Source organism: Styela clava, chromosome 1 (genome assembly GCF_964204865.1).
Source record: "Styela clava chromosome 1, kaStyClav1.hap1.2, whole genome shotgun sequence".
In the NCBI taxonomy this organism is placed as follows: Eukaryota; Metazoa; Chordata; class Ascidiacea; order Stolidobranchia; family Styelidae; genus Styela; species Styela clava.
In genome coordinates this window covers 29,242,883-29,267,310 of record NC_135250.1, presented here as the reverse complement: position 1 = coordinate 29,267,310, position 24,428 = coordinate 29,242,883, and the positions used below count along the sequence as shown (strand labels likewise).

Here is a 24,428-nt window from a genome sequence, read left to right as displayed (position 1 = left end):
GGTCGGTATTTTGAGCTTTCGGCTGGAATGAAAATTTTAACGGTACTGGTACAGACCTGAAGAAATATAGGATTAGTGCGGCCGCCTAATTTTAAATAGAACAATACAGGAAAATGTTTGCTGTTTATTATGATTGAGTCTGGGCAATTTCGAATACCTGATGATTTTAAAATCGAATAAAAAAACTTTTTTCAAATCGTATTTCGAATACTTGGAAGATACTAAATTATATGCGATTTTTTTATTGCGATGGGTCCTCTATAGGCACAAAAATTACTGAAAACATATCACTATCCATCACTCGGAAAGTTTGCAGAGTCTCCACACGCAGTAAGAAACATGTATCAATACCTCGTTGAAAAGAAAATGTCATAATGTCGGAATTGACTTCCACTTTTGGTGGCAACGATTGATATTTTCGTGAACCGATTCGAATAATTTACTATTCGATTCGAAATGCCCAGCCCTAATTATGACATCTCGAACCCCAGAATCGGGTCGGAGCGTCAATGTTTACGAGAAGTCAGAACTTGCCACTAAAACCCAAAAAGTAGTATTTCAGTTAGCGTTCTAAACAGTAAATCGGAAGAGCGCTTACATGTGCCAAAGTTTTTGTTATCACAATTTGATTTTTTTGTAGCTGGAGTGTTTTTTTCCAATCCGGAGTGTTTTTTCCAATCAGGAGTCGAATCAAAGCCTTGGATATTCTAATCGTAGTTACGTACGGTAACGCTTCCCTTCTTATAAACTCGCGCACTTCATCCTATCTGGAGTTTGAATGGGACTGAACTTATAGCTCTATAGCGGCGGTTATCAAAACTTCTTAAGCCGCGCCCCCTTTTTAGTTTTGTCACTTTTCGCTCCCCACCTCAAAAATAACTGATTAACAATTAACTACAAATAACAGATAGTAAAGTAGAAGTTATTCATAAAACACGTTGAAAATACCTGGATGGAACGAAAATATCCAAAATAAAGAAATATCCAAAATAAGGCGGAAAAGATCAAATCTAACAAATATTTGTGTTTTTAATCAGCGTCACGCCCCCTCAACAAAATTGTCTTCGCCCCACTGTTTGGAAACCACTGCTCTATAGCAACGCCTGGGCGAACTTGATTTAAAACAACTTGATCGTCATAATTACTAAGGTCTGCAGCGTGCGTTGAGCTTCACCTAAATCTAATACATAATTTCCAAAACGCCAAATAGAACGCTATTCGCAGTTTCGGTCTTGTACTTCACCCATTTGCCGAACCTCAAATAACTCAATCGACATATGGTCTACTCAAAATCATTTATTATTATACGCATATTGAACTTAAACATAGATGAAGTTTTATGAAATTGCCAAAACGTTCAAATTGGCAATGATACGAAAAATTGTTAGTAACATTTGCATGTAATTAGTAAACAACAATTTGTCATTGAAATTTATCGTAGGCTGATAAGAAAACAAGAAAAAAAAATGAAGAATTGGATAGATAAGAAAGAGAAAAGAAGAGCGATTGAGAATCGGGAGAGGTGATTCCCAAATAAAAAAGAAGAACCAGACGAGAGAGAGAGTATGATAACGAGAGGAAGAGAGAGTTTGAAAAAAAGAATGGAGAAACGGAAAGAATTTCTGAAGTGAAACTATATTTTCGATATAATGTACATCCCCACAGTAGAACCAAATTGGCTTAGCCACATCTTTAATGCTTTGAAAAAAAAAGGATTTTTTATGAATTTTATATTTATACACCCAGGACCAAAAATGGGGATATTTCAATATCTAAATCTGAATTTAAAACTAACAAGTATCCGACATAAGCCACTTTGTCTCTACCTCGGCGACATACTTGAAGATTCGAATGCCGGCGTATTTCAATTTGTAATAATTGCTGTACATGTGATAATATATACGGTATGTGCTAAATTGTTCTTTCTGATATCAATGTCATTGCGGGCCACCAAAAATGTATAGCTTACGACGAAGAGTAGAAGTGAATTCACTCATTGCCTTAGCTCCAAGGATACTTGTGTCAGTAGAATATTTTACCATCTCCTCCGCCATTTTATCGTTGACCATCGTGAGCATGTCGACCACATGCATTCTGCGAGCGTTTTCCTGAAAGACTTCGATTATTGCTTGTATGAACCAGCTTCCGTGATTTTCTGAAACATATGAGCGTGTTTCCTTTTGTGATGCGTAAGTAACCAGAGTGTCACACACTTGAGGTAACTTAAGCGGAGGTTTTTTCTGTACGTATGCTGCCTGGGTATTCTCCTCACCCTGATCAGAAATTCCTCCTCTGCATATTTGGAAAAAGAACAACTTCGGTATATGCTGTAAGTTTCGATTTTCGTTGTTGAAACGTTTTAGGATCTCAGATACGCTGATGGTTTTCTTGTCTGCTCCGACTATAAGATCTTCTTTTTCTCCATGAGACAACACAAAAACGGCGACAAAGGATTCGTTGCCAGTACAAGTGTCGGTCGCAAATTTCAAAACAATAAGATCCATAGACTCGGCACTTAAATTTTTCTGTACTGTTACATTACACCCAAATTCTTCCCACATATTCTCCAACATTTTGACATCCTCTTTGTAGCCTATGAGATCCATATCTGCAAAGTTGCAAATAATCAGAACCTGTGATTTGTTGCTGCCTCGTTGGTACAAGCCCGAGGCGTTTGAGCCATTTGCTTGAGAATTTTCCGTTTCATTCGTTCCTCCTTCGGTTTCCCCAACGGTTTCCACCGTACCCCGATCAGTTTCTGTTTCGGAAACAGTTCCATCGTTTGTTGAATCGGATTCTCCTTTTTGATTGAAATTTATTTGTCCTATTGTTGAGCCTACGATGCTTACCGCGGTATGTGACACATTCATATTTTAATCTCTACATATATATATGTAAAAATTTTATATATATATTGTAATTTTTAAGACATATTTTTTTACTATAGAATAATTCATTCACCACGTGGTCAGCCTTCCCTACACATATCCTTTTGATATTATCAGTAATTCGAAAAAACCCAACCAGTCACTCTGATGTGTTGTACTCTCATGTGATTCTTAATAATGTTGTGAAAATTTTATTAGACTGGTTGGCGCCGCCCAATTAAACTCCTAAACATTCATAAAACCTAATTTTGAGGTTGCTTATGATATATTAAATACAAATTATATTATATACACTAGAGTCTTTTCACGACATCCCCCCCAAAAAACCATTTTTATCCCCGGGTAACTAAACTGGAGCGAGAGGAATTTTAATAGATTCGAAAGTCCTACCACAGTCGAAGTCGAACCAATATGGTACTCTATATGCTGACTTTTTAAACCCCACGAAAATTAAAGTTCAAATTTCAGATGCCTTATGTGTCGCCTGAGATTTTTGACCTAACTCTCAAACTAAATAGGCTGTGTTTGTCTACTCGATTACTTCCCCATACTAGTCTCAGTCATCTCGTCATATACTCGAGGACTGATTGATTATCCAACCGTGTTAAAATCGAAATAAATCTTGATTCATCACAAGGACACCCTCTATGTATAGTGAAAATGGTTTCATTGTTTCTTCACGGTTTTGTCATTGTATAGGCGTTACCCGATACGACCTCGATATCTCACCTTATCTCAATCGACCATTTGCTTGATTATGGGTTTTGAGTGATAGGATTCCTAATTAGGTTGGGCGCATCATGCTAAGCGTTAGAAAGTGCACTTTAATGCTTATCAACTTTTTTGGGCTTTGTTGTTTCCAAAACGAGAATTCAGAATAGGCTTGCTTGTAATTGATTGCAGGATGATCTTCATTCATGCAAGGTTTCAAGTATTCTTGAAATATTCAAGAATACATGGAACTTTACTACTTTGACTTCATAAAAGAATGAATAGCTGAATAATACCAATTTACTAATCAACACTGAAAGACTCTAACTACAATTACAGTAAAAACAATATTTATTTACCAATACTAATTGAAAACTCCGGTCATTAAACCACCAAATGATTTCTTTTGAGGTAAAGGATAAGATTATGCAGATTTCCACCCATTCCTCGTATCCACAGTTCATTGAAGCCCTGCACATTAGTAAAACTCATTTTTTGACAGAGAACCACACTAGAAACAAAATCGATTTACTTTTTATTATTAAATCTTACCGTTCACTGTAAAGTCACAGGCAACTTCAAGGCCTAAATAAGGCTAAATTGTGAAATTGTGCATTTTGTTTTTCTTTCTAAATCCTTCATATATATATGGCTTCCCTAGATTTTTCATTGCATAACACACTCCTGATTTCAGTCAGGGAAATGTATATATTCCACTGTAGTTGGATTCCATTATTCTCGATTGACTCCGAGCACGGTTGGATTTCTGCTGTATTGGTAAGCCCATGGCTCTTGGGCGACTGTGCATTACACGGATTCTTCTGAAGTTGTGATAAAATGGGCGAGAACACTTATTGTCGTAAATTTACCGTAGTATATCAATAATCTTGTATCAAACGTTTAGAAATAAGATTCTAAATTAGATTCTAAAGCATAACGGAAAAGGCAAATTAGAAAATTTGATTGTATCACATGGTTTTACAAGGTTTGCAAATTGTTTTATATTGTATAGTAGGGGTGGGCAAAGTTTTTGGACCAGGGGCCAACAACTTTGCCCAGCGAGGCTGGCGAGCCATGCAAGTATAACGTAAAAAGGTACATTTTATTAACAATATTTACAGTGTTGTAAAAGAAAAAGTGGAAAACAATAAGCGTAGCCGCTCAGATACTTCGTTCGATAAGAGCTTGGCTCGCTAAGCATGGAATAAACATTGCCTCGTTTTTCGATTTTATGAATACGATTATCGTAGAAACTCTATCTACGAAAGGCTCTGGATACAAAAAATCCAACTTACGAAAATTCTTTCCGTAAAAATATTGCTTCGACTAACGTAAAATTCTACACACGAATAGCCGAAAACTTAAAAAACGCGTGTAGCGATAATTGTTTATTTTAGGTTAATTTAATGCAATGCTTGAAGCAGGAATGTCCAATTCGAATATCGCTTTTCGTGTTTATAAGAATACAGAACATGGCGCACATATCATAGCGGCCGAGGTTATTAGGTTGTCTTTAGCGTGATTGTATTTGGGCATGGGCCTTCTCTATTATGGTATTTGAGCCTCACTTGAAAAACATTGCCGACCACTGCCTTAGAACTTTGCATTTAAAAGCAAAAAATAAATCTCAAGTTGTGAACCGGCAACGTAAGCTGCTTTCCTACGTAAGCATGTTGAGAACAAAAGAAACTTGAAAAGGGGATACTCCCGTAGTATGTGTACCAGTTTATAGTTATGCTTCGATTTTCCTTCCTTTATTTCTATTACGAGTTTGGGCACTGTCTGTGTTAGACTAGTGTTGTGAAAATCAGATATCAAACGCTGATTGGGGTATCTTAGTGTACAAACTTTCATTTATGACTAAACACTGTTGTTCCATTACCGTGCAGATATTTTCTGTGGAAATGCGTATAATTGCTAAGTTGGTTTCACGTCCTTTGACCCTCCAATTGTGAGGAGTCACCGACAGCCTACCAACACATCTCTGCTGCCCACTGGCGGCACTGTAGTTCTCAATGTCCCAATACTATACTACAGGGGTGTGCAACCTTTTTCGCAGGCGGGCCAAATATCAATAACCGGGTGAAACCGCGGGCCGCACCTACATTTAACACAGCTTTCAAATTCAGCTTTTTATTAGCTGCAGGCACAAAATGATGTCTTTTTGTTATTAATCTCATGTCATCATTAGGGGTCCTTGCAGAACTGATGAGTTAAAACGCCTAAATTGTTAGCTTTTGTATCTTTTATTAATATTTTTTTTTAAAACTGCTCTCCAGTTGCCTCCGCGGGCCGCACAATTTTTCCTTACGGGCCGCATTTGGCCCGCGGGCCGCACTTTGCACACCCCTGCTATACTACATTTCCGAATGCGTGCCTCAGACTCGAAATATCTTACAATACGCCATTTGTTTACCATACAAATAAATATAAAAGTTAGTTGTTCGCGCTGCATTTTAGTGTATTTTTTCATTTTCATTCCAGTGTGTGCCAGAACATTGAATCATGTTATTCATTCACAGTTAATCCCTTTCTGTTCCATTTATTTCAATAGTTTGTAATATTTTTTTTATTTTGTCCGTTCGCGGGATTAGAAAAATTTAATATCACTGGCTAAAGAAACGTGTAAAATCGTCACACAAGGTTTCCCATAAATTAACAGACGATATACATGCTTATTTATTTCTAATTTAATATATATACTATATTTTCGAAATGATTGCTAGGTGCAGAATCGCGGATAGTTGATGATTTTAAGAAAATTGGGGGAGGGGGGTTTGGGACCTACTGCTTCACTTGAATTTAGTACGTAACTTTCGAAACGACAAATGTCACGCAAGTACCCATTTGCTGCAATTGTCTAACGTCCAATACCACCTGAATATCACTTAATATCCTAATCGATATATGATATAGTTTAATAGAACTTTTGGACTATCATCTACCTATTAGAATTCATGCCTTCTATATTATAATCATATAAATCATTTATTATATCGCCGGATGTGAACAGAAGGGGGCTGAGTCACATTTTTGAAATTTCACTTTTTTCAACATTTCGGGGTTTCGAGTCGTGCTCTACAAGAAGGTGGTCTTGACATCCTGAATTTCTCAATAATAAAAATTTTAGCTGGGCTTGGGGCTATAATATTATGTAGAAGTTAAGAACAGAATAGGCCTAAGTTCCAATATTATGGACATGGACATCAGAAATAAAATGTCCGAAACTTACATCCCTAAGAATTTGTTCAGTGCAACTTAGGCCTAAGTCACCTTGTTTTACCTTGCATCCCATGCAAAAAAATTCAAAAGTTGTTGAAAACAGAATGGGCCAAAGTCTTTTATGGGGGATAAAAAACCAGAAAGTAAGTGCTAAAAAATATTGATTACAAATATATTCTCATCCACATTAAAATAACCCTCAGGTTTTACTAAGAGTGAATATATAGAAATCCAAAATTGTTTTTTTGCGTTTTTCTCAAAATTCAAATTGTGACTTAGGCCTGTCTGTTTTCATCCGGCGATATACACATTTAACTTTAACGGGGATGGAGTTTCGTGAAATTACCAAAATGTTTGAGTTTAAAAAGCGGTCGAGAGAATGAGGAGAAATAAAATAGAAGAGAACAGATTACTCGAAGCGGACGAGAGAGAATAAAACGAACGAGAGAGAGAGAAGGATCGAATTTGACGAAAAAAAGACAAACGAGAGAATTATTAAAGCTACAGGTTCCATATACTGTCCTAATGTTGTGGCTGCGATGTTCACCGTGATGTGTGACATATTGATATTTAATGAAATCTCGAATATGTAAAAAAATTTTATATTGTAATTTTTTAGGCATATTTTTTACTATAGAATAATTCATTCACCACGTATCCAGCCTCCCATAACTATATCCATTTGATATTATCAGTTATTCTAAAACCCCAACCGGTGACCGTATGTGTTTGAACTTGACCCACCGTAGAATTCTAAAATTATAGAAGTGATTGGTTGGCGCTAACATACAAAATAGATTTCCGAAGATATTGGATATAATTAATTCATAAATCACATGAGCTGTATCTCCAGGTTTGGCACGACTTTGAATAAAAGTTGTGCGGTCCACGTCGAAAAAAGGATGGGAAATTCGCTTTACGGACAACCTGCATTTACATAGAGTCAACGATGTTGTCGTATAGAACCATTTTGATATCATAATCATGCTTCCACCATTTTACTTTTGTTTTGATTTACGTCTACAACAAAACTACATTACTTTGTATGCCGAATTGTATCAACGTTCAAAGACATAAAACGAGGTTAAATATGGCATGCGTATTGTTTTGTTTGTTTGTAAGATGCAATCATACGTGTCTGAATAATTTCAAAAATGCACTTTTGTCCTGTACGCACAACTGTACTTTTTCCAGTAAGATTTTTCCCCCGTAATTGCTGCAATAATTATTTCTTAAGTAGATACTATATTGAACATACATATTGAAGTTTAAGACAAACAAACACACGATATATATATATATATATATATATATATATACTAGAACCCCATTTGAGTACTGGGCTCCAGGCAATCCGTATGCGCGTTCCTAACGCTTAGGATGATGATGCGGCCGTATTCAAGAATCCTTGCCGACAATTGCGTATAAAAAATGTAAAATAATTTACCTTATTGACAAAAAATATTAATTTGCATTCGGAAATATTCTCGTTCACATTGTGTATTACTTTATAATGCTTTATAACGTAATGAATAATCAGTCCTAAAGTATAATATGACACACTGAAACTTGCGGAAGTCATTATTGGAGTGATTCATATCTTACTCATATTGCCTCAAATGATCGTTTCGTTTAATTTGTACACCTGAATAGTTGAGCGCTGGCCCAGCGGTTAAACTGCAGTGGTTCCTGAACTTTTAATATCGTTACCACTAAATCCCATTAGCAAAAGCTCAATTACCCCTTTCATAAAGATACAGTAGCCTTTTTTATACTACATTTTCTTTGACCAGAAATGGCGATAAAACTAGCAACTAATGCATTATCCGATCCGACTTTAAGATGCTAGCTCCGTCTAGCTCAGCATTTCGGCCTAGAATTGGAATCTTTTCGACAAAATATTGTAATTATGTTCCTACAGAGTGCGCGACCAGGCGACTAGGCTTATTAACCAGATGCGATCATTGAATGTCCAGATTTTGAGAAGTCTGGTCAAAAGTATCGGGATTACAAATAAAATTGTTAAAACATCAAGGTCTGGATTACCCCACAAGGCTTGCCTAATAACTCATTAAATAAAGTTTGGGGACCATTGGATTTAAGCGTACATTTGAATGTTTGGCATAGCAGATTACACATATCAGATTAAAATTGCGTGCCCCATTTTACTCGGGGTGTAATAATTTGGAAGGCAAATTCTCCGGTCCTTCCCAATAAAAGAATCTCTCGACATATCGCGAAATATCAGTTGGCGCTTGTATAACGTCTTTTCGAAGCGAAAATGCCAATCAAGAAGAGCCATTCTGTTTGAGAAATACTTGGATTTATTTTGTGCGACGGTCGGCGCTCCCGTAGTATGTGAACCAAGACGGCCGACGCCGGAACGTAGTATATGTACCAGGTTAGGGTTAGGACATACTTTTATTCCAATTTTCCCTATTTTAGTTCTATTACGAGTTCGACGACTAGCCAAGTGACTACCGTAGTATTTGTACCTGAAATATGGCCTAACCCAAACCTGGTACACATTCAGGTGTCCGTAATCTTGGTTCTAATACTACATAAATACCCGATGGTGATTCAAGCTTTTTGTTGAAATGGATTGTACAAACAAGAACTGAGATGGTTTGTCCAAATTATTCATGTCTTAATATTCAGTCTATATACTTACGCCATCTATGCTTATGCTAACATTATCCTTACTTGGTTTGTTTGATCATGCAACGCGTTTAAAATTGACTTATTATTGTTAAATTTGAATTAAATTCATATGATACTCTGCGTGGCGGAAGTATAATGACGTACTACGGAGGTGGCAGGCACAACAATAAGTAAGTCTAAAGTTATTATTTCATTCTTAGATATAAGCCTTAGTTGCAATTATATATTATAATAGCTCAACGAGAGCGTTTGTCGGTTGTCAGATAGAAACATATTCAGCAGATAAACTTTCAAGATTGCGATTTTTGGAAATTTACAAAAAAACCTATGAATTGTTTTTGTGGCGTGAGGTTTTGATAAGACATGCTACGTCTTCCCTTTAAACAAGAATTCAGCACGGTCTAGCAAATATAATTTGTTATACTTGTTGAAGTAGGACTTTTGAAGTTATCAAAATTCCTCAGCTTTTGTTTAGCTAATAGAGGACAAGTTGATAGGAAATGTCTCATATATATATATGGAGAAAGTCTGTTTTATGTTGGCGATAACTAATCACGTCAAGTACAACACATATAGATTACCGGTTTGGGTTTCAGAATAACTGATAATATCAAAAGGATATAAGTAGGAAAGACTGGCCACGTGTTTAATGTATTTTTTATGGTAAGAATCAATATCTCTTAAAAATTACAATATATAAAAATTTTACATATATATATGTAGAGATTAAAATATGAATATGTCACATAACGAGTTAAACTTCGTAAACTCATCAATAGGACAAATAAATTTGAATCAAAAAGGAGAATCCGATTCAACAAAAGAGGGAACTGTTTCCGAAATAGAAACTGATCAGGTTGGAACCGTTGGGGAAACCGAAAGAGGAACGAATGAAACGGAAAATTCTCAAGCAAATGGCCCAAACGCCTCGGGCTTGTACCAACGAGGCAGCAACAATGCACAGGTTCTGATTATTTGCAACTTTGCAGATAAGGATCTCATAGGCTACAAAGAGGATGTCAAAATGTTGAAGAATATGTGGGAAGAATTCGGGTGTGATGTAATAGTAAAGAAAAATAGAAACGCAAAGGATATGAAAATGGACATTTACAGTTTTGCGTATGAAACATTAAGCGGCAAAGAATTCTTTGTTGCCGTTTTCGTGTTGTCACATGGTAAAGAAAATGATTATATTCAGGGAGAAGACAAAAACTTTATCCACGTATCCGAGATCCTTGGCCGATTTACTAACCGAAACGTGAATTTACAAGACGTACCGAAGTTGTTCTTCTTCCAAATATGCAGAGGAAATGAGTCGAATCAAGGTGTGTTATACACCAAAACGGCCGGAGTAAGAGAGTCTCCGCGTAAGATTCCTCAAGTGTGTGACACTTTAGTTTTTTACCCGACACAAAAAGGAACAACCGCATTTGTGGAAACAACAGGAAGCTGGTTCATACAAGCTCTCATCAAAGTGTTCCAGGAAAACGCCCAAAAAAAGCATGTGGTTGACATGCTGACAATGGTCAACAGGATAATGGCGGAGAAGACAGCTAGAAATGATAAGGAACCAGACATTGATGGCGCTAAGGCAATGAGTGAATTCACTTCTACTCTTCGTGATGACGTCTACATGTTGGGTCGCCCACAGTGACATTGATATTCGAGTAACAATTTAGCATATATTATCTTTTGTTCGGCAATTATTATCTATTGAAATACAGCAATACCGGCAATTAAATCCACAAGTATGTCGCCGCAGTAAAGCTAAAGTAGCTTATGTCACGTTTTCCAAAACTGTTTTTTTTTTAATGGTCTTCTGCTATTATGGACCATCTCAGGGTTTTGACGCTATACCAGTTTTAGTTTTAATTTTAAGAAGTGACTTATCCCCGGTTTTAGGTTTGGAAGAACTGAGTACTTGGCGGAATTTACAAAAATCCGATTTTCTCAAATCGTTGAAGGTGTAACGTAGGTGAATTTGGTTCTACCACGACTATGTACAGTATATGAATTCTGTATCTTCATTTTACAAATTCTCTCGTTTCCCTTTTTTCGTCAAATTCGATCCGCCTCACTCTCGTTTGTTTTTATCCCTCTCGCCCGCTACTTTTATTTCATTTCTCCTCATTCACTCGATCATCCTCTCTCTTTCTTATCTTTCAATTCTCTTTTTTTTTTATCTCATTCTCTCGTTTTCTTATTAGCATTCGTACGATATATATATATATTATATAATAATTCTTAGTTTACAAATCGCATGTTAAAAGCTACTAATAATTTTTCATAGCATTGTAAATTTCAACATTTTGTCAATTTCATAAAACGTTATCCATGTTTAGGTTTAATATGTATATAATAGATAAATTAGACATAAAGGCTATAACTTTTCGTGCGAGAATTTTAGTGGGTAAATGGCAGCCAGAAGCTCTTTTAGAGTACATCATATGTCGATTAGGACCATACTTTTAGAACCATACATCAAGTATTGAAATTCGGAAGGTTCTAAAGGTTAGACGACCACGGCAAATGTGCCGCAGCTGACAACCGGCGATATATTTGGCGTTTCGTAGGTTGCCACCAACGTGATGGTAGTAGTTCCCACCTCCCAACTTTATTTTCGCGACCCTAATTTTCGCGAGACCAAAAAAATACAGATATCTGCTACTCCGCCACAAGAAAAGTAAAGTAATTCCAATATATATTCAATTCTCTTTATCAGACTGTATATCGTCTGTGAATTTTTTGGAACCATAGTTTCAACTAAATAATCTTTTTTTTTTGTTCGAATACCTCAGATTCGGATATATCGATAGCTTGCAAACCAATTTGATATCTTGTCACCTAAATAATGTCTCGTCCAGGAAGTAAACCAGGAAAAAGGACTTGCAGTACAATAGATCAGGGGTTCTCAAACTTTTGGTGTTGCGGAGCCCTTGAAAAGTTGAATATTATTCGCGGAGCCCCAAGATAAATGTTAAAATTGTTACTTTCAGATTAATATTCCTGGGCAAGTTAAAAGTACTTTACTTATTTAAAATTCCGAACCTTTTTTAATTGGATTAACACAAGCCATAAATGAATCTGAATTTTATACTGAAGCTGTAAATTTGACACTTGACGAACATATTAATAAATTAGGGGTCGAATCTTTTCTCTTTTGACATTTTTGGAAGACTTAACAGGCCGCTAATAACGTGCGCGATTTTATTTTGTTACAATCGCCGATTTTTTTCGTCAGCATGGCGTGTTTTGAACATCTTTACGCCGGTGTTTATTCTCCCTAAATCAAAAATTTCCCTCGGCATATACATGTATTGTTACACAATGACGACGCTAATTCCTTTTTTGTTCTCGTGGGAAATTATGAGTTCAATGTGAAAAACATGTTATCATATAATAGTCATCTGCGACGAAATGTTAAAAATTATAATTAATAAAGAGATAAATCCGCAACTCAAATTTCTTGATTGAAAAACGGCATTCTAAAATATTAAAACTGAAACTTAAAATGGAAGATCACACGTTTGGCTTCAGCAGACTCACCTCAGATTGAAAACGCTTTTATAGACATTGTAAATCACAAAATTTGGTGTTATGCTAGGTTTTCGTCGTAGTAACTGCGAAATCGAAACACAGTCAATTGTGCGCGCGATGTACCCTTTTTTCCCATTCTGAAACTACCGACGAAGCCGTACGCAATCAATTGTGCACGCGATCCACGATGTACCTTTTTTCATTCTGAAACTACCGACGGAGCCGAATGCAATAAAATAAATTCTAATTGTTCGTATTTTGCCCAGACATTGTGATTTTTTAAACGGCGATATCCTGCTTAAAAATAATCTCAGGTGCGAAAGAACAAATCAAGTTTGACAAATCCCAAGATCGCGAAAATACGACTCCACTTTATTTATTGTTGGCAGTTTATTACATATTTTATGTTATTTTAGAATAGTATTCTTTCATTTAAGTAATACTAATACTAATCTCGAATCAAACTTGAGTAACGATGATCACAATTACATTATAACGAAGAGACACGTTGAATGCTCGCATCGGTCATGGATTGAATATTTTACGCAACAGAAATCTCGTTATCCGTTTTTTTAATGGCGAAGAATGTTGCGCGGAAATTTCCGATTCCAATTTTGAACCACCTCCCTCTTAAGAATCCTGGCTGCGCTCCTGCTTATAAATAATGTCATTTTTAATTCAGTCTCTTTACCATATTTCGAGGCTGTATTGTTGTCAGATTTTATCAACGCTGTTATTGCTTCTTTCAACAGTTACAAAATTTTGAGTCAGTATTTCGAAGAGTAATCGAATAGCTCGCGGAGCCCCTGGGTTTCTCTCGCGGAGCCCAGGGGCTCCGTACGGAGCACTTTGAGAACCTATGCAATAGATGATTCCCCAAGTTATGAATTCCTTGTGTATTTCCGTAACAATGGTCATTCAGTAATGAGGGTACGATGACGTAACAATTGGAATATGCGTAGCTCTCAGACACTTCTTTTGCTAGGAGCATTACCAACTCGTACCTGCTTCAAAAAGCTCGCTAGATGTAACCGTTGCCTCAACAGTCTTTTTGATATTATAAATTAAATACATACTAACTTATGTTAAGTTGCAGTGACAGTACCACGATCTGTTTGTCGGTTGGGTTAAGTACCGGTACGGCACGGTAGTGGTGCACCCGTACTGCAGTACCATCGGGAGACAGGGCATCGTGTCAAACTAGTCTATGGTTTACCTTAAAACGTGAACACTGACATATTACGGCGAACCTACATTAGTACAGTATTGGGACAAAAAACTATCCCTCAGATCATCTACCGCCAAACCACATGCGAATGTGAAGCAAAATTGCGTCCTCTCAAAGCGGGGCAAAATGGTTTGGGCAGCAGTCGCCTCGCTCTGTTGATTCATATGAAAGTTGGTAAGGGTTTGCTAAGCATGATTATAAACATGGCCTCGTTTTGAGGCTTTATTTGTTATTTGCCATTGTAATGAAACCATTCGAGGAAAACTCATTTAGACTGTTTTCTAGGCTTTTATTAACTTAAAGATTACTACTATACTAAAACAAGAAAAAAAACAAGTTACAAGATGTAGCAACCTTGACGCACGCTAACTAAATAAAACCCAAGCTTTGCCAAGCGACTATTAACATTTCAGATCGCTCGGTGATGGTGTAGCCAATTGGTTGTTATGTAACTACAAAATTACACCAAATTGGCCCAATTCGTGAGAAACTCATGAAAACCAAAATTAATTATTCCCGTTATAGCAATTATCAATTTCTCAAAATCCAATTTCAAGATTTAATAGCATTTCGGTGCCATCCCATGTAAAAATAAAATTTATTTCCAGTAATATTCCAATAACGTAAATTCGAAATATCTTGTTAAAACCAAATTATCCACTTGAGAACAACTTTTTACATCTCATAATTGGAGTAAGTATGTGACCAGGAACACGGTGACTTGGCAATAACAAGTTAATTGCTAGTAATGAACTTCAAGAAAACACTTTTAATAATGTTTGATTATAGTGAACCGAAAGCTAACCAGAAACCGGAATGACGCGTGATTCTTTAATCGTTAATGTAAAAATCTGTTTCTTTATTCTATTTTAATTGCTTGGTAGAAAGCTATATATTCAGCAACGTGTTTTGTTTTAATCAGACTAGATTTGATCAAATTGTGTGTACATTGTATTTCTGTATATATTGTCGGAATTGCAATAAACTCATAAGGTGTTTTCAAACGTCTCCTTACTACAGCCAAAGGCTATCGACTGATAGACAATTCGAGTTAACGAACGCAAGACAAAACTATTGTCAGTCAATGCTGGAGTTATAATACATAAACCAGACCAATCTACAAACAATCTATGTGTAGTGATAGGGGAAGGTGGGGTACGTTGGGACATGGGGCACAGTGGAAAATCAGCTATCACACTGATACTATATCCGCAATCCTGTCCGCGGCTCGATGTTCCAATCCGCCCTTCGGTGAGTTACAACGTCCCCGCGAACGGACAACGGACGGATAGAGCGGCGCAAGCTATGGGGTGAAATTGGTTTTGGGAGGTTGAAAAAAAAATTTCACCGTTCCAATTTTTTCTTTTTTTTAGTTTAGCCTTTCCAACGAGACAAACCATCGTCTGATATTCTTTAGCGTCAGTCCACTGTAAAATATTCCTAACGTTAGCGATTGGCTGTGCCTTCCGAATTTTGCCGTGGGATGGTCTGAAAGTATTTGTTTCCTATGGGGAACAATGGACCGGGGTTCAGTGGGACATGCTCTACAGGGCACAATTCGACAGTGTTTGATACGATAAGTGCTTAGAGATGCGTTATATTTTGTGTAATATAATGGTTTCATTCGATCCATGGCCCAATATGGAATATATTCGAGAATCAATAATATTTCCAGATTTAGATTCGAGGAAGGAAATAATCAAATTTTTTTGCAAAATGTTTTGTCAAAATATCTGAACTATTTCAGTTGAACATTGATTTTAAAAATATTAAATCTTCAAATTCGAAGTCTCCCCGCACTTTAGACGATTATGCTGATTAACTGCTTATTTTTAAGGGCATTCTTCGTTGAATTTTGACAGACTGACCCATTGTGCCCCAGGGTCTGTCCGATTGTGCCCCACAAGTGGGGTACAGTGGGACACTTGACAGACGTTTTTCAAAGCATTTTGGTAGTAAGATGTGTGTCGCAAGGGAATTTCTTTGTTGCTGAGTAAAAACTACATTTACCCCTCTATGCATTAGTCCCGCAAACTTAAGAGAATATGCAGAATTAACGGCTCAAAATATGCAAAAGAAAAAAAGTGTCCCAACCTTCCCCACTTTCCCCTAACTAATCACTATATTTGGAGATCCCGATCTTTGGACTGCCTTCTGACGCAGATCAATCACGGAGCAGACAACAATCCTACGGAGCCAGCCTAAGGAGAGGAAATCGATAAGATAAGTTTCACGTTTAAATTTACATCCTATAAGTCGCAACTAAGGGTGCCTATTGCTAATCATACAATTCTCTATCTTCCAACAGGCCTATCGCAAAAAACTCGAGGAACCGTGCAACAAAACCAAACAAAGGATCAAACTCATCCATACAGTGAACGAAAAGGACATTTCACATCGCCCAAGGCAATATTGACTGTCTGACCTCGGAATTGAAGTATAATTCCTCAGCCGAATTTTGAACGAGGAAACTAATAGCAATCAACAAGGTTCAGGATCAATACAATCAAGGACTCGACACAGAAGGGCAACTAAACCGCCACAGAGAGACGATTATGTTTACTATTAAGTGCCTCGCAATCTGTATGTATCTTTTTGTTTATTCGTCTAGTCTGCCATTTAAATCTGCTTTACCAACTCCAACAGTTACAGTGAACCTATGCCACCCCAATAGACCCAAAGCTGAATACTTTATTCAGAAGCCCAATAATTGTACTAAGGAGACACCCCAAACCATTAAGCAATGCTCTGTTACGGTACATGAATTATCTTCTAGCTATACAAATATTACTTTATATGTATGTCAGAAATCTGCTACTAAATGGTCTAGTCAATATTTTTTCTTTGGTGCACATTCGAGTAAACTGACTTCTACCATGATAGAACCACCCACCCCTTTATATTGTGAAGATTGGGTACACACGTTAAAAGCTGATAATATTGGAGATTTAGAACCCACTTCCCCAGATACTTGGTCCACTCAAAACAAGGCAAAAGTTACTTATAGTTGGCCATCCTCTAGACACGGACAAGTGATCAATGCTCATTTGTCTCGTATTCAAATTTCGTATGATCCTTTTCATGGGGTAATGTTAGGTGCTTTCCCTTCAATTTCCACCTGCAACATATTAACTGGGTCATGCACGTTAGGAAGTCAAACTTTCATTTGGAAACACCACTCTTTAATTGATTGCCCTCAATACCAAACAACTGTTACTGAACTTATTTTACATTATAATTCTTCTAATCAGATTTACCGCTTAGATTTTCCAAAACTTGGGCAATCAATCCATAACTGGGGTTCATGTGGCAAGTCAGTTAAAAGATGTTTTAAGTCTGATACTTTTTGTACCAATAATGGTTTGTTATTCGAAACGCAACAATGCCTTGCAGTTGATGGTTCATCCCTTTTTACTCTTAAATATCACGCTTTTAATTACGATTATACTGTAAAGAATTTTTCAGAATCTTCTCCTCTAATTGGGTTTATTCAAGAAAGCACTGATAGGGTTTCCGAGGTAATAAACAAATTGACAGCAGATATTAATTATTTGGAATGCCAAATTGAAAGCATTCTAACCACTAATATTAAACTCCTGTCTAAACAATACCCCGGTAAGATTCTAAGTCAGTTACTAGGTGGGAACAGAGCAGCTATCACCGTGGGTGATATATTGACCGAAATTGAATGCCAACGTATTAACGTTACCGTTCTCAGGAACCTCTTTTTACAGGGTAAATATGCTACCCGACCTTTAGTGCACTTTATCAATAATAGCAATGAAACGATCATTGCACAAATATTCCCTGATTCTAACGCTTATGTGGGTATTCATTTTTTTGAAAATTATACGCCTGGTCGTATATTTACGTTTCAAATTGACGGTCGGTTCTATAACTACGTCAATTATACTTTAAATCATGCGGATATGCATGTAAAATTTCTGAGACCCACATTCAAGCCTTTTGTCGACAATTTTAATCCTATCGATTACAATGAAGCATATAACGAATTACCAAGGGGACACCAGGGTTATGATGATATTAATAATATGTTATTATCAATCAGCCACATTAACCTTATTCGAGAACGAATATTAAGTGAGCAAACCCTAACTAATGTCGATAGCACATCAGACACTGATGCTATCTCACATGAAGTGCAAGACACTTTTGTTCATGCCCTCTCCTTCATTAAGACGTCAATTTTATCAGGTATTTATATGCTCTTATTCCATTTATCTCTCATTTGGGCCACTATTTGGACCGTTTGTTTTATCAAGAAACTTTGCCCAAAACTGAGAGATGAAGGACTTCCTAGAATACAACGGCTTCGGCAATACTTGGCTGCTCGCAGGGAACAAGTGAACCCTGTTGAACCACCTCAACCTCTTGTGCAAAACAATAGACAAGATCAAGGTCAAATCTATCAATCCAGACCAAATCCCAATAATGGATCCAATTCAAACTTATACCCTAGTCTGGCAGACTAGTCGAATAGCAATGCTCATATTGTACATATATATTATACTTCAACATGATTTCTTTCTAACATGTGTTTTACGAAGAATTAAATACTTCGTGCATTTACATCAATACCTATAACAATAATATACCTCGTGTATAACTATCTCAGGAATAACTATATTTAATCTACCTTTATACAGCTTAAAATTTATTTTTTTATTTTTAGTTGAATTTCACGAAAACAGCACGTCATTTCCGCCTTCTCAGCCCAAATTGCATCCTTAGAATTCTCCGAACTCCTGCGGGGGAGTTATGTAGCCAATTGGTTGTTATGTAACTACAAAATTACACCAAATTGGCCCAATTCGTGAGAAACTCATGAAAACCAAAATTAATTATTCCCGTTATAGCAATTATCAATTTCTCAAAATCCAATTTCAAGATTTAATAGCATTTCGGTGCCATCCCATGTAAAAATAAAATTTATTTCCAGTAATATTCCAATAACGTAAATTCGAAATATCTTGTTAAAACCAAATTATCCACTTGAGAACAACTTTTTACATCTCATAATTGGAGTAAGTACGTGACCAGGAACACGGTGACTTGGCAATAACAAGTTAATTGCTAGTAATGAACTTCAAGAAAACACTTTTAATAATGTTTGATTATAGTGAACCGAAAGCTAACCAGAAACCGGAATGACGCGTGATTCTTTAATCGTTAATGTAAAAATCTGTTTCTTTATTCTATTTTAATTGCTTGGTAGAAAGCTATATATTCAGCAACGTGTTTTGTTTTAATCAGACTAGATTTGATCAAATTGTGTGTACATTGTATTTCTGTATATATTGTCGGAATTGCAATAAACTCATAAGGTGTTTTCAAACGTCTCCTTACTACAGCCGAAGGCTATCGACTGATAGACAATTCGAGTTAACGAACGCAAGACAAAACTATTGTCAGTCAATGCTGGGGTTATAATACATAAACCAGACCAATCTACAAACAATCTATGTGTAGTGATAACTAATCACTATAATGGTGCCACATTAGGCGGCGCTAATTCAATTTCATCACAATCACCCCACCCAGAAAGATCATATATAACATAAAACAATATACAGTATGCATGAAAATTAACGAAAGAACAGGCGCACTTCGTAATTCCAACAAAACTAAGATGTTCTATTTCCGTACCAATCCGGGCTCTTCCGTATTCTACCAGAGCGACGTAGTTGAGGGCTTTCAGAATCTTTAGTAGCGATTTACATATTTTCATTCAAAGTAGAATTCAATTCATCTCGAGCTTCTGGCAAATCAGCATCATTCAAGTCATTTTTGAGAATTGAACTTTCGGTTGGTTTTGCTTCAGATTGGTCTGGACATGGCGCCAAGTCTTTCACAGAAACTGTAGTTTGTCTCCCATCTGAGTGGTGTACCAGTGCATTGGAATTGACATCCAATAGATCCACCACGTCGCAGAGAGGTTCGGTCTTTATTCGAACAAATTTTCAAAGTAACACACTACCCCTTGAAAGTAGCCAATCGGGGAGCGATTGGTCCAGCATCGATCGTCGTTAAAAACCATATCGCGGCTTTAGCTCCGCACGTTGCTGATAGTTAGAGCAAATGTGTTTTACATCTTCAGTAGAAAACGGCAGATTCTTTTCTCCTAACACCCGGGTGACCTAGTTGTTCATGAATACTTTTGAGGTCAAAATCGGATTGCCAAAAAGGCAACTTATTCTAGACATAGTCTGGGGCTACATTATCAATCCCGGCTCGATGAACAACAGTATGATTGTAGCAACTGAGTTCCAATTTCCACAATGAAAATTTAGTGTTTTTAATTTTGTTTTTATGTTTTTTTTGGAGAATTAAAGACAGGGCCCGTTGGATCTGTAATTAAGCAAAATTTTCTTCCATGTAACAAATAACTCCATTTTCTGACTGCTTCTATAATAAAAGCTACCGGACGACATTGATATAAAATAGCAGCTATTGCGTTATTAAACGAATCACATTCAATGGTGAAAGTCTTGCTTTCGTCTATACTCCCGAGACAGGCATTCAGTAGATCAGGCATTTCAAAATTTCAAAACATCTCATAGATTTGTTTGAAAGTGGAAACCCCGAATTTCGAGTCAAGGGAATTATTTTATCAGAAAATTCAGGATTCCATTTGGAATAGTAAGCAAACATTCCAATGCAGCGCTTTAAACTTTTAGAATCACGAGGAGGCTTCATGTCGAGCAACGGTTTGAAATGCTGAGGATCCGGTTTAATAGTGTTATGTGATACTATATGATACAACAGTGATAGTTCAGTAGCAGAATGAAAGGATTTATCCTGGTTTGAAGTCATTGAGAAAAATGAGAATACCTCATAAAACAAATTAGAATTAATAAAATGTAACGGTTCCAGGAGAAATATTAATGCATTTAATGAATGTGGTGGATTTTGCAGAAGCAAACAAGTTCTTGCTATTTATTACAAATCAATAATTTAAAAACACTCGACAAAATAATGCAAAATTTTTTTGGCATATCTAAAATTATAAATATATATATACGTTGAAGCCATGTTTAGATAATAGCGATGATAGGTATCCAATTTATGTGAATAAGAGTATTAGTACAAGCCTGAAATCAAGGCAAATGGATTTACATGGCAAACGTAAAGCACTTCTTATGTTGTCATATGCAGCTGGTGACTTCGTATATAATGACAGAATGAATGAAAAAAAAATCCATCATAAAACACTCATTATTTGAAGTTAAAATATGTGTGTTCAATTTATGTTTTCATACCGACCTTACAATTTCAGGGTGGTATCGTTCACCACATATATTTTCTGCCGAAAGTTTTAGTTCCTCAATCAAATATTTGCATTGATATTGCTGTATGGTGTAAGTTGATTCTGATTTTTGAGATAAATCATCACTTATTAGTCCATTTATATCCTTGCTTACTGCTACGCAGCATAAATCCTCACATTGCAACTTTTTTATAATTCTTTTTTTCCTGAAAATATACATATTAGGTTACATAATATAGGATAGGATTTACATTTTTATTTCGGGGGAGAGATAAGCCAATAAGACGGCTTAATCATATGGCGAACCACGGCCTCTCGTTCGGTTACCAGTCCAGGGGTCAGGTATGGGATCAGTCAGCCAGTTATTTGTTTTCGGAAGCATGGACTTGATGGTGGATAAAGCCGTAACCGACCAGCGGTTACGTGAACCTCCCTACGACGGCGAGGAGTCCAGCACATGATCATCCCCGCATGGGATTCGAACCTGCGATCCCACGAAGGGTAATCAGAGATGCGGTGTCGAGCGTATTCCTAACTCTTAGCACGATGCGCCACACCGCCGAGCCATATCTTGATCTCTTATCAAAATTTACATTCCTTGACAAATCATTACTGTATTGGCTATCTAGGACATTCACAATTTACTCTTTTTATGCTTAACAATCGTAGCACAAACTGATTTTCTACTACATCTTCTCACTGGAGCCTTAAAATGAATTTAAAATCTTCAGATCTTACTGTCATTTGTCAACATGCTTTCAAGTGCTAGGACAGGTTCTAGGGCCTTCCTTCTCAAATGATTGCTCTTCTATTTTGTTTTGTAATCTGCATTCTATAATAAAATCTTTATTAATGTTGATGCACAACTAATTTTATATATTTATAAAGTCACCTACTAATCTTGTCGTGAGACAACGCCGGCAGAACACAGGAAAACGCACGATTATTTTGGAAGCAATAATCTGTCTGCGCCTAGTCGGGCGTGACGGCGAATCCAACATCGGGACCAAATATCGGGAGTTACACGGGGTTGATCAAACAGCAAATTAATCAACAAAACTTAATTCATCATATCTTACTGTTACAATAGAATACTTAACCAGATGTTTTAGTAAAGATATCTCGAATACTGTGTCAACAAAAATACAAGTAAATTGAAAAAGGAAATATGAAATATCTTACAGCGTTCAGGTTTGTCCATGTAAATATTTAATTATAACGGGATGGACAAAAAAAAAATAAAGTAGTGATTTTTTTTGTGCGTGGAGAAATGAAACAAAACAAGTCAAACATTTCAAACTGAAACATACACCATTTCCTGCCAGGAAGTTGTAACATTTTGATTCAATAATCTATATATTGAATTCTCCCACAAGGAAAATCATATCATCGTATTTATTAGCTTGTTACGACATGCAAAGAGTTGTTCACGAGAAAGGCGCAATGAAGGAAATTTATTGAAATAGTTTCTCATGATAACGATGTGTACCAAGGTGAGGGTTAGGACATAATTTTATTCCAATTTTCCTTATTTTAGTTCTATTAAAAGTTCGGGGACTAATCAAGTGACTCCTGTAGTATTTGTCATCAAACTATGGACTAACGCTCTTCTGGTACACATACTACGTTCCGGTGTTCGCCATCTTGGTTCACATACTTCGGGAGCGCCCATTTAGGTATAAAAAAGACAGTTTTGTTAAGTTGCCATAGGTTTATAGATTAGAACACTCAAGAATTGAAATTTAAGAAGAATATGGAATCGGCACATCTTCTGCACAAAGAGTTGGAATATTTAAAATAACATATATAATAATACAGTTCGAAGGCACATGGACGAACAACAACATCAGAATATCCACTTATAACACTTATAACATATCATTAAACTCTTTTTTATTTATAGTTGGCAGTTTATCACATATTTTATGTTATTTTAAAATAGTATTCTTTCATTTTAGTTTTTCCTAATAGTAATCTCGAATCAAACGTGAGTAACGATGAGCACAATTACATTATATCGACTAGACACGTTAAATGCTCGCATCGGTCATGGATTGAATATTTTAGGCAACAGAAATCTCGTTATCCGTTTTTTTAATCGCGAATGTTGCGCAACCAACTACTTCTTAAGAATCATGGCTGCGCTCCTGCTTCTAGATAAAGTCATTTTTCAATTCAGCCTCTTTGCCATATTTCGAGGCTATATTGTTGTCAGATTATATCAAAGCTGTTATTGCTTTTTTGAACAGTTACAAAATCAGTCAGTATTTTGAAAAGTAATCGAATAGCTCACGAAGCCCCTGGGTTTCGCTCGCGGAGCCACGGGGCTCCGTACGGGAAAAAATTCGGGAAAATATTCCCGTTATGTTCGATAACTATCGAAACTGAGGATGTAAACAATTAATTACAACACAATTTGCTTTCAGATTTATTGCCGATACCGCACAAACTATCTTGAATAAATTGAAACATACGATGATATTTGAAAATTTTTTTCAATCAAAAACGTCCTCGACGCTTCATTAGCACTTCGAGTCGGAGTTTATTTGAAAACCTTTCATGACGACTGTTAGTTATTTCCGTGCCACACATGGTTGCTTTCGATTGCGATAAAATAATGAAATAATTGTGGAAAGTTTTTAAATCAAAACGTGGGCGGTGGCGGTAGGATATGTGCGCCATATTCGGTATTCTTATAAACACGAAAAACGAGTTAACAATATTACCGAAATTCATATTTGAAAACGCCTAAAATGCATAGCATGGCATATATAAATTTATTCGTTATAACCCGGCATCTCATCTTTGATTCTAGCAAAGAGCGGCAGTACACGAAATGCCTCTTTCGATATTTGTGGATTTGATTCAGACGTCACACTTAAATTGCGATAGT

General features: G+C 36.4%; 2 protein-coding genes across 2 annotated transcripts; one reads left to right on the top strand and one right to left on the bottom strand.

Moving 5' to 3' along the window:
• Positions 1-1,259: 1,259 nt before the first annotated feature.
• Positions 1,260-2,881, bottom strand: LOC120334940 (caspase-14-like). The gene has a single exon (XM_039402458.2). It carries the CDS (start codon positions 2,868-2,870, stop codon positions 1,938-1,940), a length of 933 nt encoding a protein of 310 aa, XP_039258392.2. The 5' UTR covers positions 2,871-2,881; the 3' UTR covers positions 1,260-1,937.
• Positions 2,882-10,204: 7,323 nt separating this feature from the next.
• Positions 10,205-11,849, top strand: LOC144425755 (caspase-2-like). Its single transcript, XM_078115345.1, has one exon. It carries the CDS (start codon positions 10,216-10,218, stop codon positions 11,134-11,136), a length of 921 nt encoding a protein of 306 aa, XP_077971471.1. The 5' UTR covers positions 10,205-10,215; the 3' UTR covers positions 11,137-11,849.
• The last annotated feature ends 12,579 nt before the right edge of the window (positions 11,850-24,428 follow it).